The sequence below is a fragment of the Maniola hyperantus genome, chromosome 7 (genome assembly GCF_902806685.2).
Source record: "Maniola hyperantus chromosome 7, iAphHyp1.2, whole genome shotgun sequence".
In the NCBI taxonomy this organism is placed as follows: domain Eukaryota; kingdom Metazoa; phylum Arthropoda; class Insecta; order Lepidoptera; family Nymphalidae; genus Maniola; species Maniola hyperantus.
In genome coordinates, this window is record NC_048542.1 from 14,313,808 (window position 1) to 14,331,975 (window position 18,168).

The 18,168-nt window shown below is 37.4% G+C and overlaps 1 protein-coding gene across 2 annotated transcripts in view; it reads left to right on the top strand.

The window, feature by feature from the left end:
* Positions 1-18,168, top strand: part of LOC117983570 (pikachurin-like) — a 137,218-nt gene that overhangs the window by 78,192 nt on the left and 40,858 nt on the right. For both annotated transcript variants that reach the window (XM_069499954.1, XM_069499955.1), the window contains exons 3-5: positions 5,891-6,007; positions 12,074-12,459; positions 13,158-13,266. In XM_069499954.1, coding sequence (XP_069356055.1) covers positions 5,891-6,007; positions 12,074-12,459; positions 13,158-13,266 — 612 coding nt within the window. The remainder of the gene's footprint in view (positions 1-5,890; positions 6,008-12,073; positions 12,460-13,157; positions 13,267-18,168) is intronic.

An 18,168-nucleotide genomic window follows, 5' to 3' on the forward strand; every position in this document is an offset into this window, starting at 1 on the left:
CCCAATAAAACACCATCAGCACTGAGAGAGAACACCAGGAAACTGAGAACCTATGATATCCTTATGTGGTCGATATCCAATATGCTCGCACGAAATATTTTTGCTCTAAGTTTTTGATACAAACCGCTAGGTGTGAATTGCCCTTCCGGCGTCCATGTCTCCTGCTGAGTATAACCTAAATGAACCAGAGTGACTGACATAGCTCAACGAGTTAGCCAGTTGAAGTGGCAGTGAGCAGGCCACGTCTGCCGCAGAACCGATGGCCGCTGGGGCAGACGTGTTCTGGAGTGGAAACTGCGTATCGGCAAGCGCAGTGTGAGACGACTTCCAACCCGCTGGGCTGACGACCTTAAGGTAGCGGGAAGTGGGTGGATGAGGAAGGCAGAGGATCGTGTGTGATAGCGCGCTCTTGGGAAGGCCTATGTCCCTATGGAAAGTACCCTATAGGTTTTGCTTCTCTTGTCCTGACAGACACGACAGGCAGGTAACGAAGTGATACTATAGGGATAGGGTTCCTTTTTCCTTTTGAGGTACGGCACTCTAAAAAGCTGCCCCTTTATTCAGACGGGACGGGACGAGACATTTTTATTTTTTTCATATTTCATGAAAACGAATAACGTTGTATTCATGATTCCTTCAGTAATAATGTCAGTAATATCACATAGAGCGGCAATAAGCAGCGATTTGAGGCCTTGGCTTATAGAATTTCGGCAGACATTCATGCGAATTGAAAGGAGAAAATCTGAGAGTGGGTAATAATAATTTATTTTCTGCTCCACAATTTTCTATTTTTCGAAAGATTTCTTTCGACGTTTCCATTGATTTGAAATTCATATGAGAAATTCTATGGTTAAGTTTTCTTTTTCATCAAACTGTTAAGTACCTCTTTCTCTTTAAGAATAGAATAGAATAGAAATATTGTTTTTATTCAATTAAACTTACATACTTTTCAATCGTCAAATGCAACTACCACTGGTTAGAAAAGCGTTTTATGCTTGGTCACCATCAGCAGTGTCTGAATCCTCACGTATTAGGAGTGCTGTGCAGCATCAGGTTTAAGGAGTTGGATCAAGGAATTTTTATGGGACCATCTCGCAAACTTCCTTTGAGTAAAAAAAATTGCAAATCCATTCAGAAATCTCAGAATAATCAATGTATGAAAAAAGAATATAGGTATAGGAAAAAAGACACATCGAATTGAGAACCTCTCTCCTTTTTGGAAGTCAGTTAAAAAAATGATTAGGTACATACGCATCAGGACAGATTATAGCCCTTATCTGTAACCCAAAGTTCTTTAATGTAACTGAATTAGGCAACATTTATGGTAATTTAGTCTCATCAGAGGAAAAATCCCAACGCTCAGAGAATTACTAAGTAGATAACAAAAGGAATTATACTCACAGAATGTACATTTATTTGATTTTTGATCCCCTAATGGCGAAGAAAATTTTATTAGGATTGATTTGAAAGTCTGATGAATCTTTAAAGAGGCATGACATTTTAACACTAGATCCTTTGTAGGTCCAAGCTTTTATTTAACTTACAATGCCAGTTTCCATTTAGTTTCTTTGTTTGTTTGGACCAATTAAGCTTACCTAGCAAGAAATGTATTGAGTTTTACCAATTTCCATTTAAACTGCTCTGGGGCTTTCTTTGAATCAATTAAATCATTTTTTAGGGTTCCGTAACTCAAAAGGAAAAACGGAACCCTTATATGATCACTTTGTTGTCTGTCTGTCTGTCGGTCTGTCAAGAAACCTACAGGGTAACTACTTGCCGTCGACCTAGAATCATGAAATTTGGCAGGTACGTAGGTCTTATAGCAGACATTAGGGGAAAAATCTGAAAACCGTGAATTTGTGGTTACTTCTAACAAAAAAAATTAAATGAAATAAATATTAGTATTTTCAATTTTCGAAGTAAGATACATATATCAAGTGGGGTATCATAATATGAAAGGGCTTCACCTGTGCATTCTAAAACAGATTTTTGTTTATTTTTATGTATCATAATTTTTGAATTATCGTGAAAAATGACGAAAAAATACCCCTGTAGTACGAAACCCTCGTTGCGTGAGCTGACTCGCACTTGGCCGGTTTTTTTACTTTGTGCCGGCTTTGATAAATTTTTGGCCCTTATCACGAAAACTTCACTGGAGCAATTAGACATTATTGAATCGAAACTTCCACGATAAGAGTATTAAAGTTATAGCGAATGACATAATCTAGAGCTATACACGAATATGCTTTTACGCTTTCGCTTATGACTTGCATCGTAGTCCACTCAATCAGTGTGCTTGGCGGGTCACATGCCCATCAGGCTCCATTGCACTCCATTATAAGTCTAGAGTTATAGAGACTAACGTGGTTGAATTCATGCAATAATGTACTTTCCCGTGTCCGCTTATGAATTGTACCGTGGTTCAATGAAATCGGTGCACTCAGCTGATTGGCAACACTAGACTTCAGTTCTCGTTTACAATTTAAACTCAGAGTTATAGAGATAAACGTAGAAGAATTCATACAAGAAAATACTTTTGCGCGTATGCTTATCACTTGCAATAAAGTGTTGTGAAATCAGTAGATACGCTCGGCGTATGGTCAAAACGTTGCTATAACAGGGTCCATTGCAGTTCCCATATATATTACAAACAAACTTCATAGAAGAATATGCTTGCCCGCTACCGCTTATGACTTGCATCGTGGTATAATGAAATCAGTGCGCTCGGCGGGTCGGCAACACGTGGTTACGCCAAGCTCTAGTTAACTTTTACAATACGTATTATAATTTATCGGATCAATTTGTATTGTCTGTCTATCCATAGTGCTTTTATGAAAGTTCTATTGAACTGTGTTGTGTATTTTGAAAATGTTTTGTTTTAATAAAATTATTCAAAAAATCAGGTCATGACTCTGATATGGCATATTATGTGAAAAAGATGTGGATACGTTACGGTGACAGTATTATGTTAAAACTAGCTTATGCCTGCGATTTCTTCCGCATGGACTGCACAATTTTCAAACCCCTATGTTAGTTACCGCCTTAGGGGATTAATTTTCAAAAATCCTTTCTTAGCGGATGTCTATGTCATAATAGCTATTCTGCATGCCAAATTTCAGCCCGATCCGTCCAGTAGTTTGAGCTATGCGTTGATAGATCAGTCAGTCAGCTTTTCCGTCCGAGTGGATTTAGATTTTTAAAAATCCTGTGGGAACTCTTTAATTTTCCGGGATCAAAAGTATGCAATGCAAGGGATGCAAGCTATCTCTCTACCAATTTTCGTCAAAATCGGTTGAACGGTTGAGCCGTGAAATGCTAGCAGACAGACAGACAAACAAACTTTCGCATTTATAATATTAGTATGGATTATATGAAAAAGAAGTAGATACAGACCAGAAATTTAGAAATTATGAAATTCCAAATCCCTGCCAGGAATCGAACCTGGGACCTCCAACTTATAAGACCATAGCGCTTACCACTGCGCCAAGGAGGTCGTCAAAATTACAGGTGCGAGCCCGGATAGAACCTCGAACTCTCAGAATAGGAGGCCGAGGTCTTAACCACTATAAGCTGTCATCACAGCTGCTTGTCTTGTGTTGAGGTACTTATGATCACCTTAATAATACACCCAGTGGCGTGCAGCTCATAGAAGCATAAACGCACTGCTTACCCTCATTATAATAAATCAATGCTTAATTTTCAGTATAACCTGCCGTAAAATAAGTTCATACCTAAATGCATACCCTGGCTTAAACTCCTGTGCACGCCACTGAATACACCTATTGATTATATTATTCACGAGTATACTTCAAAACTTAAGACTCTCAGACGGTCATGATAGCTTTCCAAGTAAATATAATTGAAAGCCACAAAGTTTTGTTTCCAACGTAGACGGGATTGTGAAGAAAAATATTCTTGCGCGCTGATTCCATTACAGTTAAAAAGAATTACAATTTCCATTCTTAACACTTTTCCTCCAAGTCAGTGCTTAATTAAGTTGATTAAGGTGACAGAGGACAAAGAGCTTTTTCATATTTTCATTGTGATGTCCTGACGTAAGTGAGCCTTGCAAAGAAAAATCCCAGTACAGCAATATTATCAAGAGAAATTGACTAACTGACTTAATATAGAGAGAGTCAGCGAGTGCCAGACCTTCATTATTTTATAAAAGCTGAAAGTTTATCTGCGTATTGTCCCCAACACTGGGAGGAACGTTTGTTTGGATTGGATGTTTGTTTGGATCATAGTGGCTCTGGAAGATAGCAGGTAATAAAGATGTAAAAATGTTACTTCAAAGTATGTATAAAGTCTGAAAATTCTGGCAATTCATAACGTAAGTATTTTTTAAAAATATTTCTGAAGAAAATATAAAAAATTAGACTTTATACTTTGACGTGAGATTTATTACGCCTTTATTACCCGTTATCTCTCAAAGCCACCATCCAAACAAACGTTTCTCCCAGTGTTGGGGACAATACGCAAAGAAACTTTCAGCTTTTATAAAATAACGAAGGTCTGGCACGTGTTGGCTCTTAGTCTGTAACTAATCTGAGCTGACATAGAAACAAACTACAGTTCAAAATTTGGTCTAGAAATGTATTGTAACATTTAAACATTACATGGCATGGTTTTTTCTCCAACTATTAAAAGTCCGCGGGGCGTAATCTGAGATAGGCTCACAGAAAATAGTTTAGGTAGGTACTCTCGGATACGGTATACTATTAGTACATTATCTATGACGGTATATTTCATTTGTAAAAATACATGTTTCTCTATTCCCGTCAAGTAACTATAAAAGACCCAAAAAACTAAATAAAATGACTTACGATAATATGTACGCCTGAATCGAGGTTTGGAGCCAAAAGCGGCGTTCACAAAAAACGGATAATTCCATGATAAACGACCTCGGACTGTGCGCTAAACTAACTCGATGGTTTTTTCTACAGATTATGAAACAGCAAAATTGAACTCACTATTTTCAGATTTGGACAGGACACGCGTACACGGATTCTACCTATAGACTTTGGAAATTGGAAACCAGTTTTTTCAATAAATATTGATATTACGAGACCCTTTATTTAGCTTGTGGTTGATATGGTTAACTATAATTATAACCAACTAGCTGATGCCCGCGAGTACGTCTGCGTGGATCTACGTTTTTGAAAATCCCGTGGGAACTCATTAATTTTTCGGGATAAAAAGTAGCCTATGTCACTTTCCTGGTCTTTGAGTATACCCATGCAAAAAAACACGTCGATCCATTGCTCCGTTGCGACGTGATTGAAGGACAAACCTACAAACCAAGTAGGGTAAGGTAGGGTAGTGATTACAGTCTCTCAACGCTGCACTTTCCAGTACAAGGTCGTCATTCGGCATTCAAGCATCTTGGGATTTCAAAGTCCAGTCGTTTTTCGCAGTATATGCAAGCAATGCCTATTGCCGCATAATCATCGCAACTCGTAGAACTATGTCGATTACTCTAGTTCTTCTATGGATGCCCTATTACCTGATAAGAACACATAGACAGCCCAAACATGGTTATCCCTATCGCCCGTAAACCGAATTCAATGTTTTTGGTCCTATGTTTCGCACACCACCTACTAGCTCAATTCATACAGTTCTATATTTATTTATATGAAATTAGCTTATGCTCAATAGTCTGCGTGGACTATACAAATTTCAAATCACTATTTCACCCCCGTAGGGGTTGAATTTTTAAAAATCTTTTCTTAGCGGATGCCTACGTCATAATAGTTATCTGCATGCCAAATTTCAGCCCGATACGTCCAGTATTTTGAGATGTGCATTGATAGATCAGTCAGTCAGTCAATCAGTCACCTTTTTTCTTTTATATATTTAGATACCAACGGTGTATGATATTTTGTTGCAGGGAAGTGCGGGGAAGGCAGCCCGTGTGAACAGCTGTGCCGGGAGCTTCACGATGGCACGTTCGAGTGCGGCTGCGGGCCCGGCTACGTGCTGCACGTAGACGGCTACGAGTGTTTAGGTAAGGCATAGCTGTAGCATTGCTGTAGGGAGGTGTGAAGGCATTCCGTGTCACTGTGCCGGGAGCTACACAATAGCACGTTATAGTGCAGCTAAGGACCGGGCTACGTACTGCGCGTAGACGGCTACGAGTGTTTAGGAAAGGCATAGTTGTAGCATTGCTGTAGGGAGGTGTGAAGGCATTCCGTGTCACTGTGCCGGAAGCTACACAATTGCACGTGTTAGTGCAGCTAAGGACCGGGCTACGTACTACGCGTAGACGGCTACGAGTGTTTAGGCAAGGCATAGTTGTAGCACTGCTGTAGGGAGGTGTGAAGGCATTCCGTGTCACTGCCGGAAGCTACACAATAGCACGTTATAGTGCAGCTAAGGACCGGGCTACGTACTGCACGTAGACGGCTACGAGTGTTTAGGCAAGGCATAGTTGTAGCATTGCTGTAGGGAGGTGTGAAGGCATTCCGTGTCACTGTGCCGGGAGCTACACAATAGCACGTTATAGTGCAGCTAAGGACCGGGCTACGTACTGCGCGTAGACGGCTACGAGTGTTTAGGCAAGGCATAGTTGTAGCATTGCTGTAGGGAGGTGTGAAGGCATTCCGTGTCACTGCCGGAAGCTACACAATAGCACGTTATAGTGCAGCTAAGGACCGGGCTACGTACTGCACGTAGACGGCTACGAGTGTTTAGGCAAGGCATAGTTGTAGCATTGCTGTAGGGAGGTGTGAAGGCATTCCGTGTCACTGTGCCGGAGCTACACAATAGCACGTTATAGTGCAGCTAAGGACCGGGCTACGTCCTGCGCGTAGACGGCTACGAGTGTTTAGGTAAGGCATAGTTGTGGCAAGCTAAGCAAATGGTTCGGGCCACTGAAGACGAAAATATGCCTTTCCTGCGCTACGCTTACATTCTCATTTAAATTACATTATTTGATCTTGCATCCGTATTTGTTTATCAACCTCAAGTAAAATTACTAAATTACGTTCGAAGCGCTCATCTTGCTACTTAACTTACTTAGGTATATAATGTATGAATTTTAAATTCTCAGTCACCAGTTTAACTTTGTGTCAACTGTCATGTCAGAAGTACGATTTAGTCCTTATTTTAAATACTTAAAATTCTGCGAGTGAGTTTTCATTTTGTACGGACTATCCATACTATATATATTATTATAAATGCGAAAGTGTGTCTGTCTGTCCGTCTGTCTGCTAGCTTTTCACGGCTCAATCGTTCAACCGATTTTGACGAAATTTGGTACAGCTGAGATAGCTTACATCCCGGGGAAGGACATAGGCTACTTTTTATCCCTGAAAATTGAAGAGTTCCTAGAGGATTTTTAAAAACCTAAAGCCACGCATACGAAATCGCGGGCATCAGCAAGTAATTTATAAAAATATTTTGCTGCAAATACTTTTTAAGATAAAATTAATGTCTTACCAAAATCAAATTTCAAGAATATCATTGCGCTTTAATCCATCACGTGAGAAAAAAAATATAAGTACGTACTAAGCATGTCTACCAATCCATTAGCATTTCTCCTAACGAACCGATGAAAACGTAACGTGAGAATTTTCCAAAATTGACGAGCAGACATTAATCAAACTCAATCTTGTGAGATAAATCATAATAAGTATACCTTATACTTATACTTTATACTTGTACTAGCTGATGCCCGCGACTTCATCTGCGTGAATTTAGGTTTTTAAAAATCTCTTAGGAGCTCTTTGATTTTCCGAGACATAAAGTAGCCTATGTCACTCTCCAGGTCATTAACTATACCTACCTATGCAAAAAATCACGTCAATTAGTTGCTCCGTTGCGACGTGATTGAAGGACAAACCAACAAACCAATAAACCAACAAACAAACACACTTTTGCTTTAAATAAATAAATAATCAATTATTTGCAAGAACGTTGGTACAAAAAAAATGCAATTTATCCCGGAAAATCAAAGAGTTCCCATGGGATTTTTAAAAACCTAAATCCATGCGGACGAAGTTGCGGGCATCATCTAGTATATAATATAATGTGCGTTCTAACAAATGATTTTCAACGCTATCAAAACTGTCCACTGGTAAATGCTTTTTCTCATACCATAAAGGACGGGTTTTAGTGAATCGCCAAATCGAATCCTTTGCGAAGAGTTGTCTTATTCAATTCTCTGTCGGCGGCCATCGAAAAGCTCAAATTCAAAGGGGACTCAATTTCTAAGGATAAAGGTCCCTGGTTAGGGTTTCCATGTTACAATTCGAAAAATCAGGAGTCGTGAGACGAATTCTTTCAAATTTTTCCACTTTATTTACAGCCGCACTCAGAGTCGCTAATCGTTACTTATGATTGAGTTAAAACGAGACAAATCCATACTAATATTATAAATGTGAAAGTGTATCTGTCTGTCTGTCTCTCTGTCTGTCTGTCTGCTAGCTTTTCATGGCTCAACCGTTCAACCGATTTTGACGAAATTTGGTACAGATATAGCTTGCATCCCGGGGAAGGACATAGGCTACTTTTTATCCCAGAAAATTAAAGAGTTCCCACAGGATTTTTAAAAACCTAAATCCACGCGTACGAAACCGGGGGCATCAGCTAGTTTATAATAATTATGTGAGAGATATAGCTTTGTCTCGTTATAACTAAACTTAGCGACTCTGAGTGCGGCAGTTAGTGTTCTTTAGTATTTTGACAAAATTATGTAGAGCTGAGAATAAAATAAAGCTGATCAAGTGCGAATCGGACTCAAACACAAAGGTTCCGTATCATTGCAAAAGAGTACGTACTTTTTAATCTTGAATTGTCTTATTCAATTCTCTGTCGGCGCCTATCCAAAAGCTGAAATTCAAAAGGCGACTCAATTTCTAAGGATAAAGGTCCTTGGTTAGGGTTTCCATGTTACAATTCGAAAAATCAGGAGTCGTGAGACGAAGTCTTTCAAGTTTTCCCCACTTTATTTACAGCCGCACTCAGAGTCGCTTAATCGTTACGTAGGATTGAGTTAAAACGAGAAAATTTTATGTGAGAGATATAGCGTTGTCTCGTTTTAACTAAACTTAAGTAACGATTAAGTGAAAGGCTAGCAGACAGACAGACAGACAGACAGACAGACAGACGGACGGACAGACACACTTTCGCATTTATAATATTAGTATGGAGTATGGATGGAAAATACCTTGACATTAAAAATTAAATATAAGTAATTTTTTTTTTTTTAAATTAAAACTATTATTTGCATAAAACCGTTTCACAGTAACAAAGTGGGGTCGGTATCATCCGCGAGGTGTTGAGAGCTCTCCCTCATAAACAGAATAAACCCCGCATGCATAATAAAACGAGTTTGTGCTTTCCTGGAAAAACTTACCTGGAAAAATAAAACCTTGATAAAATTACGAGCTAGATATTAGAATAATGTTGTAATTTAAATAGAATATTAATTTATACACCCCGTAGTATAATTATTCTAATTACAAAAACCGGCCAAGTGCGAGTTCGACTTAAGGTAACTAAGCCGTGTGGATTTGGAAAGTTTTGCTGGTGAGTTGATATTTTAGGTACCAAGCAATGAGTGCTTACACAAAAAAAGATTACAATAAAAATAAAAATAAATTATTATTTGTCAATAATTCTGAAATACATTTTGAAATTGTAGGGTACTATTGTTAGTCTTAATTGTAGTTTTTATTGTTAGTTGTAAGAATTATTGTATGTTTAACTTATTGAGTAGGTAATTAGTTTAATTGTTATAGATTTTAGGTACACAAAGAAATGTCTTACTTTAAGCTATACTATTTAGAAGTTCTAGTTAAGCATGTTGAGTTAGCCTGTAAGTGAGTATACATTGATAGTCCTAAGTTTATATAAGTCGTCATAATTAGTTTTCTTTGTATACCGTTGGCTTCCTATAAAATAAAATAAAATAAAATAAAATAAAATAAAATAAAATAAAATAAAATAAAATAAAATAAAATAAAATAAAATAAAATAAAATAAAATAAAATAAAATAAAATAAAATAAAATAAAATAAAATAAAATAAAATAAAATAAAATAAAATAAATAAAATAAAATAAAATAAAATAAAATAAAATAAAATAAAATAAAATAAAATTAAATAAAATAAAATAAAATAAAATAAAATAAAATAAAATAAAATAAAATAAAATAAAATAAATAAAATAAAATAAAATAAAATAAAATAAAATAAATAAAATAAAATAAAATAAAATAAAATAAAATAAAATAAAATAAAATAAAATAAAATAAAATAAAATAAAATAAAATAAAATAAAATAAAATAAAATAAAATAAAATAAAATAAAATAAAATAAAATAAAATAAAATAAAATAAAATAAAATAAAATAAAATAAAATAAAATAAAATAAAATAAAATAAAATAAAATAAAATAAAATAAAATTCTGTCTTTGCAAATATTCAAGACTTGTCGGGCGGTCACTTAACCGGGCACATCCATACTAATATTATAAATGCGAAAGTGTGTCTGTCTGTCTGTCTGCTAGCCTTTCACGGCGCAACCGTTCAACCGATTTTGAAGAAATTTGGTATAGAAATAGCTTGCATCCCGGGGAAGGACATAGGGCATTTATCCCGGAAAATTACAGAGTTCCCACGGGACTTTTAAAAACCTAAATCCACGCGGACGAAGTCGCGGGCATCAGCTAGTTGTAGATAAAAGCCAATTAATTACTTGAGTGAAATATGAGTCCATATAGATATTATGAGGCTGGATGAGGAAGGCTGAGGACCGGGTGTGGTGGCGCTCTTTAGGGAAGGCCTATGTCCAACAGTGGCGTCCACAGGCTGATGATGATGATGATGATGATGATAGATATTATGATAATTTTTTTGTATAGGAAAAATCTGATATTAAAAATCTGATAGAGGTTTTAAGAACTCAACATTCTATTTTTCGTAACTGTGACCCTGGTATTACGACTGAATTTTAATTTTTAGCTAAATTCTAGCAGCGAGTGCAAAGTAAAATAATATTTTCAACTAAAAACCAAATGCAAGTAGCATTCTCAAATTTAATATTTGACTCTCAAATCCAGTGCGGAAGGCTAATTAGGTAGTATGTAAAGGCGAGAGCGTTGTAAAGTGAATGTATTTTATCCGCTAAGCGTTGAGGCGTGCTCTGTTGATAAAATCCGCGTGCATTTTTTATAACTAAAAAGCTATTTTATGAAGTCGTGAAGTTAATGATACATTACTTCACAGCCGCGATAATAAACTAATCTGATGCCTAGTTCCATGGCTAAAATGATTTCGGAGATAGACGACCTCCCTGGCGCAGTGCTGAGCGCTGTGGTCTTAATTAAGTGCCGTTCCGCCAAGCGATTAACACTGGGATTCATTATCAAGATGGGGCCTTCTATGGGCCTTCTTTAGAGGACGATTGTAACGACATGTGTCATATTCCACCTTTTTTTTCTAATCTTTTATTATCGGGCTTTTACATTTATGTGTGTCAGCCTTATTGTACTATCTTATTCTACAATTCTATTTATATATTCTACCTTTATGCAATGCATTAAGGTTATGTATGACAAATGTCGTCTGAATTGTCCTCTAAATAAGCCCCTATCTTGACTATGAATTCCGGTCCTACCCTCTAACAAATAAACCTGGAATAGCGGTGGAATAGTTATACACTGTTTTGTCTATTTCCTTCAAATCTCAAATTACTGATGACAGAGAAAGACAAAATAGAGTATAACTATTCCACCGCTATTCCAGGTTTATTTGTTAGAGGGTTAGTGTTTCAGTACGACGCGACGCCGCGTAGAAACCGCTGGGCTCTATGAATTTAATGAAGCTGCCATACCCTTCCAAAGTAAACCAGCTTAAACTGCACCATCACTTACCACCAGGCGGTAATAAAGTTCTTCTTGTATGCCTTTTTCCAAAAATATTGCGTTATCTAAAACTTATACCATTAGAGTAAAGTGTTACAACGACTGTTCATTTATCAACTGATAAAACTAAGAAACTACGAAATAACTAATAGATTTTCCTGGGAAAATTTAACACATGATTAACAGCTATTTTTTGTTTCAGAACTAAATTCGACAAAAACAACAGAGAGCTCATCAGACAATCAAGAAGATGTCCTCTACCAGAAAGACGTATCGTTCTCCGCCGAGCTAGAAATAGCCCCGTCCAATAGACTTAGTAGATTTAATATAAGCGAAAGACATATCGATAACGATAAGAGAAGACTAACAACACTGCCAACACTAATAGACGCCGGTAAAGAACCGAGAGAATCCGATTATACTCTTACTGGGGAAATATCTAAGGAGGTGGATGGATTGAAAAGTCTTATAGAAGATGGAGTGAGCAAAATAGATCTTAACATAATAGCAGATGATAAGGAAAAAGACGCGCTGGCAGAAGCGAATAAAATCAAAGTCACTACGCTTGGACCTAGTTTAGAGCAGAAAGTAAGTAACATTTCACAGTAACAGTTCATTAACACGACTTCGTTCGCGTGGATTTAGGTTTTAAAAATCCCGTGGGAACTCTTTGATTTTCGGGGATAAAAAGTAGCCTATGTTACTCTCCGTCTTGTCACAACGGACCAACGAATCGACTTGATTTTTTGCATAATAGTTAAAGACCTGAAAAGTGATATAGATAACTTTTATCCTGGAAAATCAAAGAGTTTCACGGGATTTGGATGAAGTCACGGTCATCTATTACATGAAGGCAGGCTATTTTTAAATCAATATAAAAAGGGTCGTCCTACCCTAATTCTTACAAGGTCAAGCTCCATTAGATTCCCCTAGAGCAATCGATACGACCCGAGTAACTAAGCGTACAAATAAAAAAATTACACACGCCTAGTTCCACGCCAATGAATAGGCATTGGAAGGAAATAATGGCATATCAGGGACACGAGGACTAAACCAACCTTGTGTAATGTTTTTGTACGTGGAGGTATCGATTGGCACCTTAATGTTATGGGATTGGATGTGCGACTTGTTTTGCAAAGAATGGGGCAGTTCTGACGTCAGAGTGGCTGACCAATTTCATCGTAATATTTCTCCCTCGGTAGCGAGTTACCTACCAATTATTTTATGTCAGGTAATTTGGTTCAATATGAGAAACTCAGCCCTTAAAATGTTCATGTCGTGTGTAGGTGCCGGGCGGTACGCTGTCGCCGGCCAGGACGACGGCCGTGGAGAGCTGCCAGTGCAACACCTGCAACGCGGCCAGCTGCATATGCTCAACCACCAAGTGCAAGCCGAGTAAGTACTACATACTTTCATATATCAAAAATAAAACAGGCCAAGTGCGAGTCAGGCTCGCGCAATGAGGGTTCCGCACTACAGTCGTACTTTTTCGACATTTTGCATGATAATTCAAAAACTATGATGCAAAAAAATAAAGAAGAATCTGTTTTAGAATGCAAAGGTGAAGACCTTTCATATAATGCCCCACTTGATATAGATAGTTATCTTACTTCGATAATAATTGAAAGTAGGTACTAATTATTAGTTCATGACCACAATTAATTTTTTTTTGTGTGATGTAACCACAAATTCACTGTTTTTAGAATTTCCCCCTCATGCCTGCTATAAGATCTACCTTCCTACCAAATTTCATGATTCTAGGTCAACGGGAAGTACCCTATAGGTTTCTTGACAGACAGACAGACAGACAGACAACAAAGTGCTCCTATAATGGTTCCTTTTTCCTTTTGAGGTACGGGACTTAAATATAACGATCCGTTACGAAATAACGATACATACACTTTGAAATCTACCGAAATATTATGTATGTACAGTGCAACAAGGCTCTTTTGGCGCGTGGCAAAAATTGGAACTAACGCCGCCATCTTGTAAAGTGTCACGCTGTCCCCATAAATGCGGTGTTACTAAGCAAAAAAGCTATATTTAGCACTAGGTAAATATAGTATTGGAGCAGGTAAACATGATAAGTTGCAAGTCCATGGCCTATAAACGGTTTTTATTATTCTTTCTCGATTTGGAAACAGGGTCGGCTTTCCCGATTTCTCATTCAGTAAAACTTACTCGATTTTCGACATTAACTTTTTCAATTATATTCCGAGATTTTATTTGCTGGCAGCATTTGTTCTACAACTACGCCCCCTATCAATGTCATTCAAGTGCCAAAAGAGCCTTGTCGGACTGTATCATCTCATCATAGCGTTTCGGTACGGTAGAAACCAGGTAGATGTACGGTCCTTTTTTCCTTTTGAGGTACGGAACCCTAAAAACGAGGCTGCGAGGGGGGGTGCATTGGTTGCAACGCCGAGCGACAACGCAGTGCCCGTGTGCGGGTGGCACCCAATATTCTAATCAATTCTAATCCACAGAATCGCATCGTGTGGGCTCAGTCGAGTCGCAGCCTATCCTATCCACTTCGATATCACAAAAAGTCAATTTAAAGTAACTTATCGAATATCGCCTGTCAGCATTTTGAGAATAGCAATTACAGTTTTAAACTCCTCAAGTTTGCATAAGGGCCTGTACACATGGAGCGACAGAACCGCAACTGAAAATGCGCTCTTCATTAAAAGTTTTAGATGTTAACAAGCGTTTGAAGTGGAGCGAATAATTTTAATAGCTCGACCGTATGAAATGATAATTATTTTAGGCTTAAAAACGTATTGAGTTGTTACCTCTCGCTGTAGCAGGCGCTGGTAGTTTTATCTTTATTTTATTTTTTACTAGATGATGCCCGCGACTTTGTCCACTTCGATTTAGGTTTTTTTTATCCCGTGGGAACTCTTCATTTTCTGGGATGTAAGCTAACACGTTACCAAATTTCATGAAAATCGGTTGGGCCGTGAAAAGTTGAGAGTTCTTCAAAATGTTTTCAAAAGTGTGTGAAGTCTGTCAATCCGCACTGACCCAGCATGGCGGGCTATGGCCTAAGCCCTTCTCAATCTTAGAGGAGATCTGTCCTCTGTAGTGGGCCGGCGATAGGTTGCTTATGATGATGATGACCTGACGATATTTTTTTATTCAGATACAAGTTAGCCCTTGACTGCTATTTCTGTGACTGCAGTAAGTGGTTTGTGGTAACTATTTGCTGGTGGTAAGTGATGATGCAGTCTAAGATGGAAGTGGGCTAACCTGGAAGGGGTATGGTTCTTATGGATGTCACACACAATCGAGTTTGTGACACGATTGAGTGTGACTAACGAGAGTGTGAGTAAACTCTTGGTTTCTACACGGCATCGTACCGGAACGCTATGATGAGATGATACGGCTCTTTTGGCACTTGAATGACATTGACAGGGGGGCGTAGTTGTAGAACAAAACCTTGTCGCACTGCAAATATTTTGGTACATTTCAAAAGTGTAGGTATTCGTTATTTCGTAACGGATCGTTATATTTGATCGCTGTTGTAAAAACGTTTCTAGATTACATTGTACATTTTAGATTCGGAGATTGTATTATCGATCAGGAAATTCCAATTATAGAATAAAATTAACTTTGGCTTTTACCAGCTTTTACAAAGTCATAAATTTAGATTAGCTTTCTTAGGTCTCATACACACTGGGTGATGTCACACTTGTTAAAAGTCCAATCATTTATCCAAATTGGATTTTATCTAGGACTTCGTGGATACTATAGTACACATTCTGATGGTCACTTTGCTGAATTTGCAACACAATGATGTAGTGGTGATAATTAATTATGCAAATTTAAAACTAAACTACGAGCGTTCCAAACGCGCCCAGGTCTGAGAAGAGCCCACAACAAACTCAGCCAGGTATTAAAAAAACTGGTAGAGTGGTTCCATAATCACCCTAGTTGCTAAAAACATTTCAGATCATTATAATTTCGAAAAAGTAGTTTCTTTCGTTAAAAAGATTTTTTGAAATCGGATGAGTAGATTACCTCCTATAGGCTCCTACATCCAAATTTTAATTAATTATGCTGTAAGGTAGAATTTGGCAGAACACCTTTAAGATCTGATAAGATATTAAGATCTGTAAACTCACCCAAATTCGCAATAAATGGAATTGTTTTGAATTGAATTTACTAGCGCAGATATTTTTAATACTTGGTATACATTAAAACTCCTGAATTTTAATCGGTAGGTAATTTCACCAGCACATGTACACGTACAAATTTTGAAATAATTATAAGAGCCTTTACTTAATTTGATAGGTGTCAAGTATAATATAATAATTGGGGCCGATTCTCTTGTACTCAATCTCTATACTAAACTAAATTGACAGGTCTAAATCTAGTGCTATCCTTTTCCGCAAGCACCATTATGAAAGGGATAGCAATAGATTTAGACGTGCCATTTTAGTCTAGTTTAGAGATTGTCTACAACGGAATTAGCCACAATGACCACTTTTGATAACGTCAAACCGCCCCTTGTGTACTAGCCCTTAGACGTAGAAAGAACATGAAAACCCTATAACTTTTTATAATACTTGTAAACATAAAACAAGGTATGATAATTACAATTTCTGCTGTCAGTATTCTGAAAATTTGAGATGTAAATACATCACAAGAAAGTCTTGGCAAAGTAAAACAAAAGTAATTTACTTTTAGGGTTCCGTACCTCAATAGGAAAAACGGAACCCTCATAGGATCACTTTGTTGTCTGTCTGTCTGCCTGTCTGTTGGTATGTCTAGAAACCTACAGGTTAACGCCGTTGATCTAGAATCATGAAATTTGGCAGGTAGGTAGATCTTATAGCAGAAATTAGGAGAAAAATATGAAAACCGTGAATTTGTGTGAAAAAAAAAATTGTAGTCATGAACTAAAAATTAGTATTTTCAATTTTTGAAGTAAGATAACTATATCAAGTGGAGTATCATATGAAAGGGCTTGATCCGTGCATTCTAAAACAGATTTTTATTTATTTTTATGCATAATGGTTTTTGAATTATCCTGCAAAATGTCGAAAAATACGACTGTACTACGGAATCCTCGGTGTGCGAGCCTGACTCGCACTTGGCCGGTTTTTTATTTATAAGCAACAGCAAGAAACTTTGGTATACTTACATCAAAGATGTTCATTGGTTGGTTGGAACATTATCTTCACAACAGTCTCCCTGTAACTTCAATTGTTCAATGGTCCGAAATCAAACCGAAAGGTTATTTTTTAGAAACTTTTATCCCCCCCCCCCACACTCGTGAACACTGAACAGACCATAAATCAATTTACAGTACACCGTTCCTCAATGAACTTAAGTCGCTTACGAATTTCTACGGAGTGTTTACTTATATGTTATCTCAAGGGAATCCCAAGACGTCGTCAGTCCATTACTGTCGCTGACTTGCAGGTTTTAACTCTCTGCCTTGTATGGGGTCCACGTCCTGGATACTCGTATGCCATGACAAGTCCAATTGATTAAAGACACTGCCTTCTTGACGACCATACTTTCATCCGTCTGTTAGAAACTTAGAAACAACTAGCTTATATGCTCGCGACTTCGTCCGCATGGACTACACAAATTTCAAACCCCTACATCACCCCTCAGGGGTTGAAATTTCAAAAATCCTTTGTTAGCGGATGCCTTCGTCATAATAGCTATCTGCATGCCAAATTTCAGCCCGATTCGTCCAGTGGTTTGAGCTGTGCGTTGATAGATCAGACAGTCAGCTTTTCCTTTTATCGATTTAGATAAGTACCTACTTAATATGAATTTTTAGAATTTTAGAATACCTATAGTTCGCTACAGGCCGACATAGAAATCGTTATTTACAAATTTTAGGTGTTAAAGGTTTAGTATCTATTTTTTTCTATGAAATAGACGCGACTATACATGTATAAAATATACATATCTCACACCCGGCTTTACTCACGTGTTTAGTTGACGTTAGCCTTAACTAACTAACGTCTACCGGGCTAACGTCGACTAAACACGTGAGTAAAGCCGGATGTGAGATATGTATGATAGAAATCACTCACGATGTATAAAATAAATAAAATACGTTAAATTTTAGTTTTAACACGATAATAGTAGAAAACTTTTTAATTGGCTTCGAAAGACAGCTACGGAATGCTCCATGTGCTACGGCGTAGCACTTTAAGTTGTAAAACTACGAGAGTTTTAGAGTGCAGTCATGAATCGTGTAGGCCTGCAGTTTCAACATTATAACAATGTTGAACAGCAAAATTACGATAGAGAAAAGTTGACGACTTCTATTTA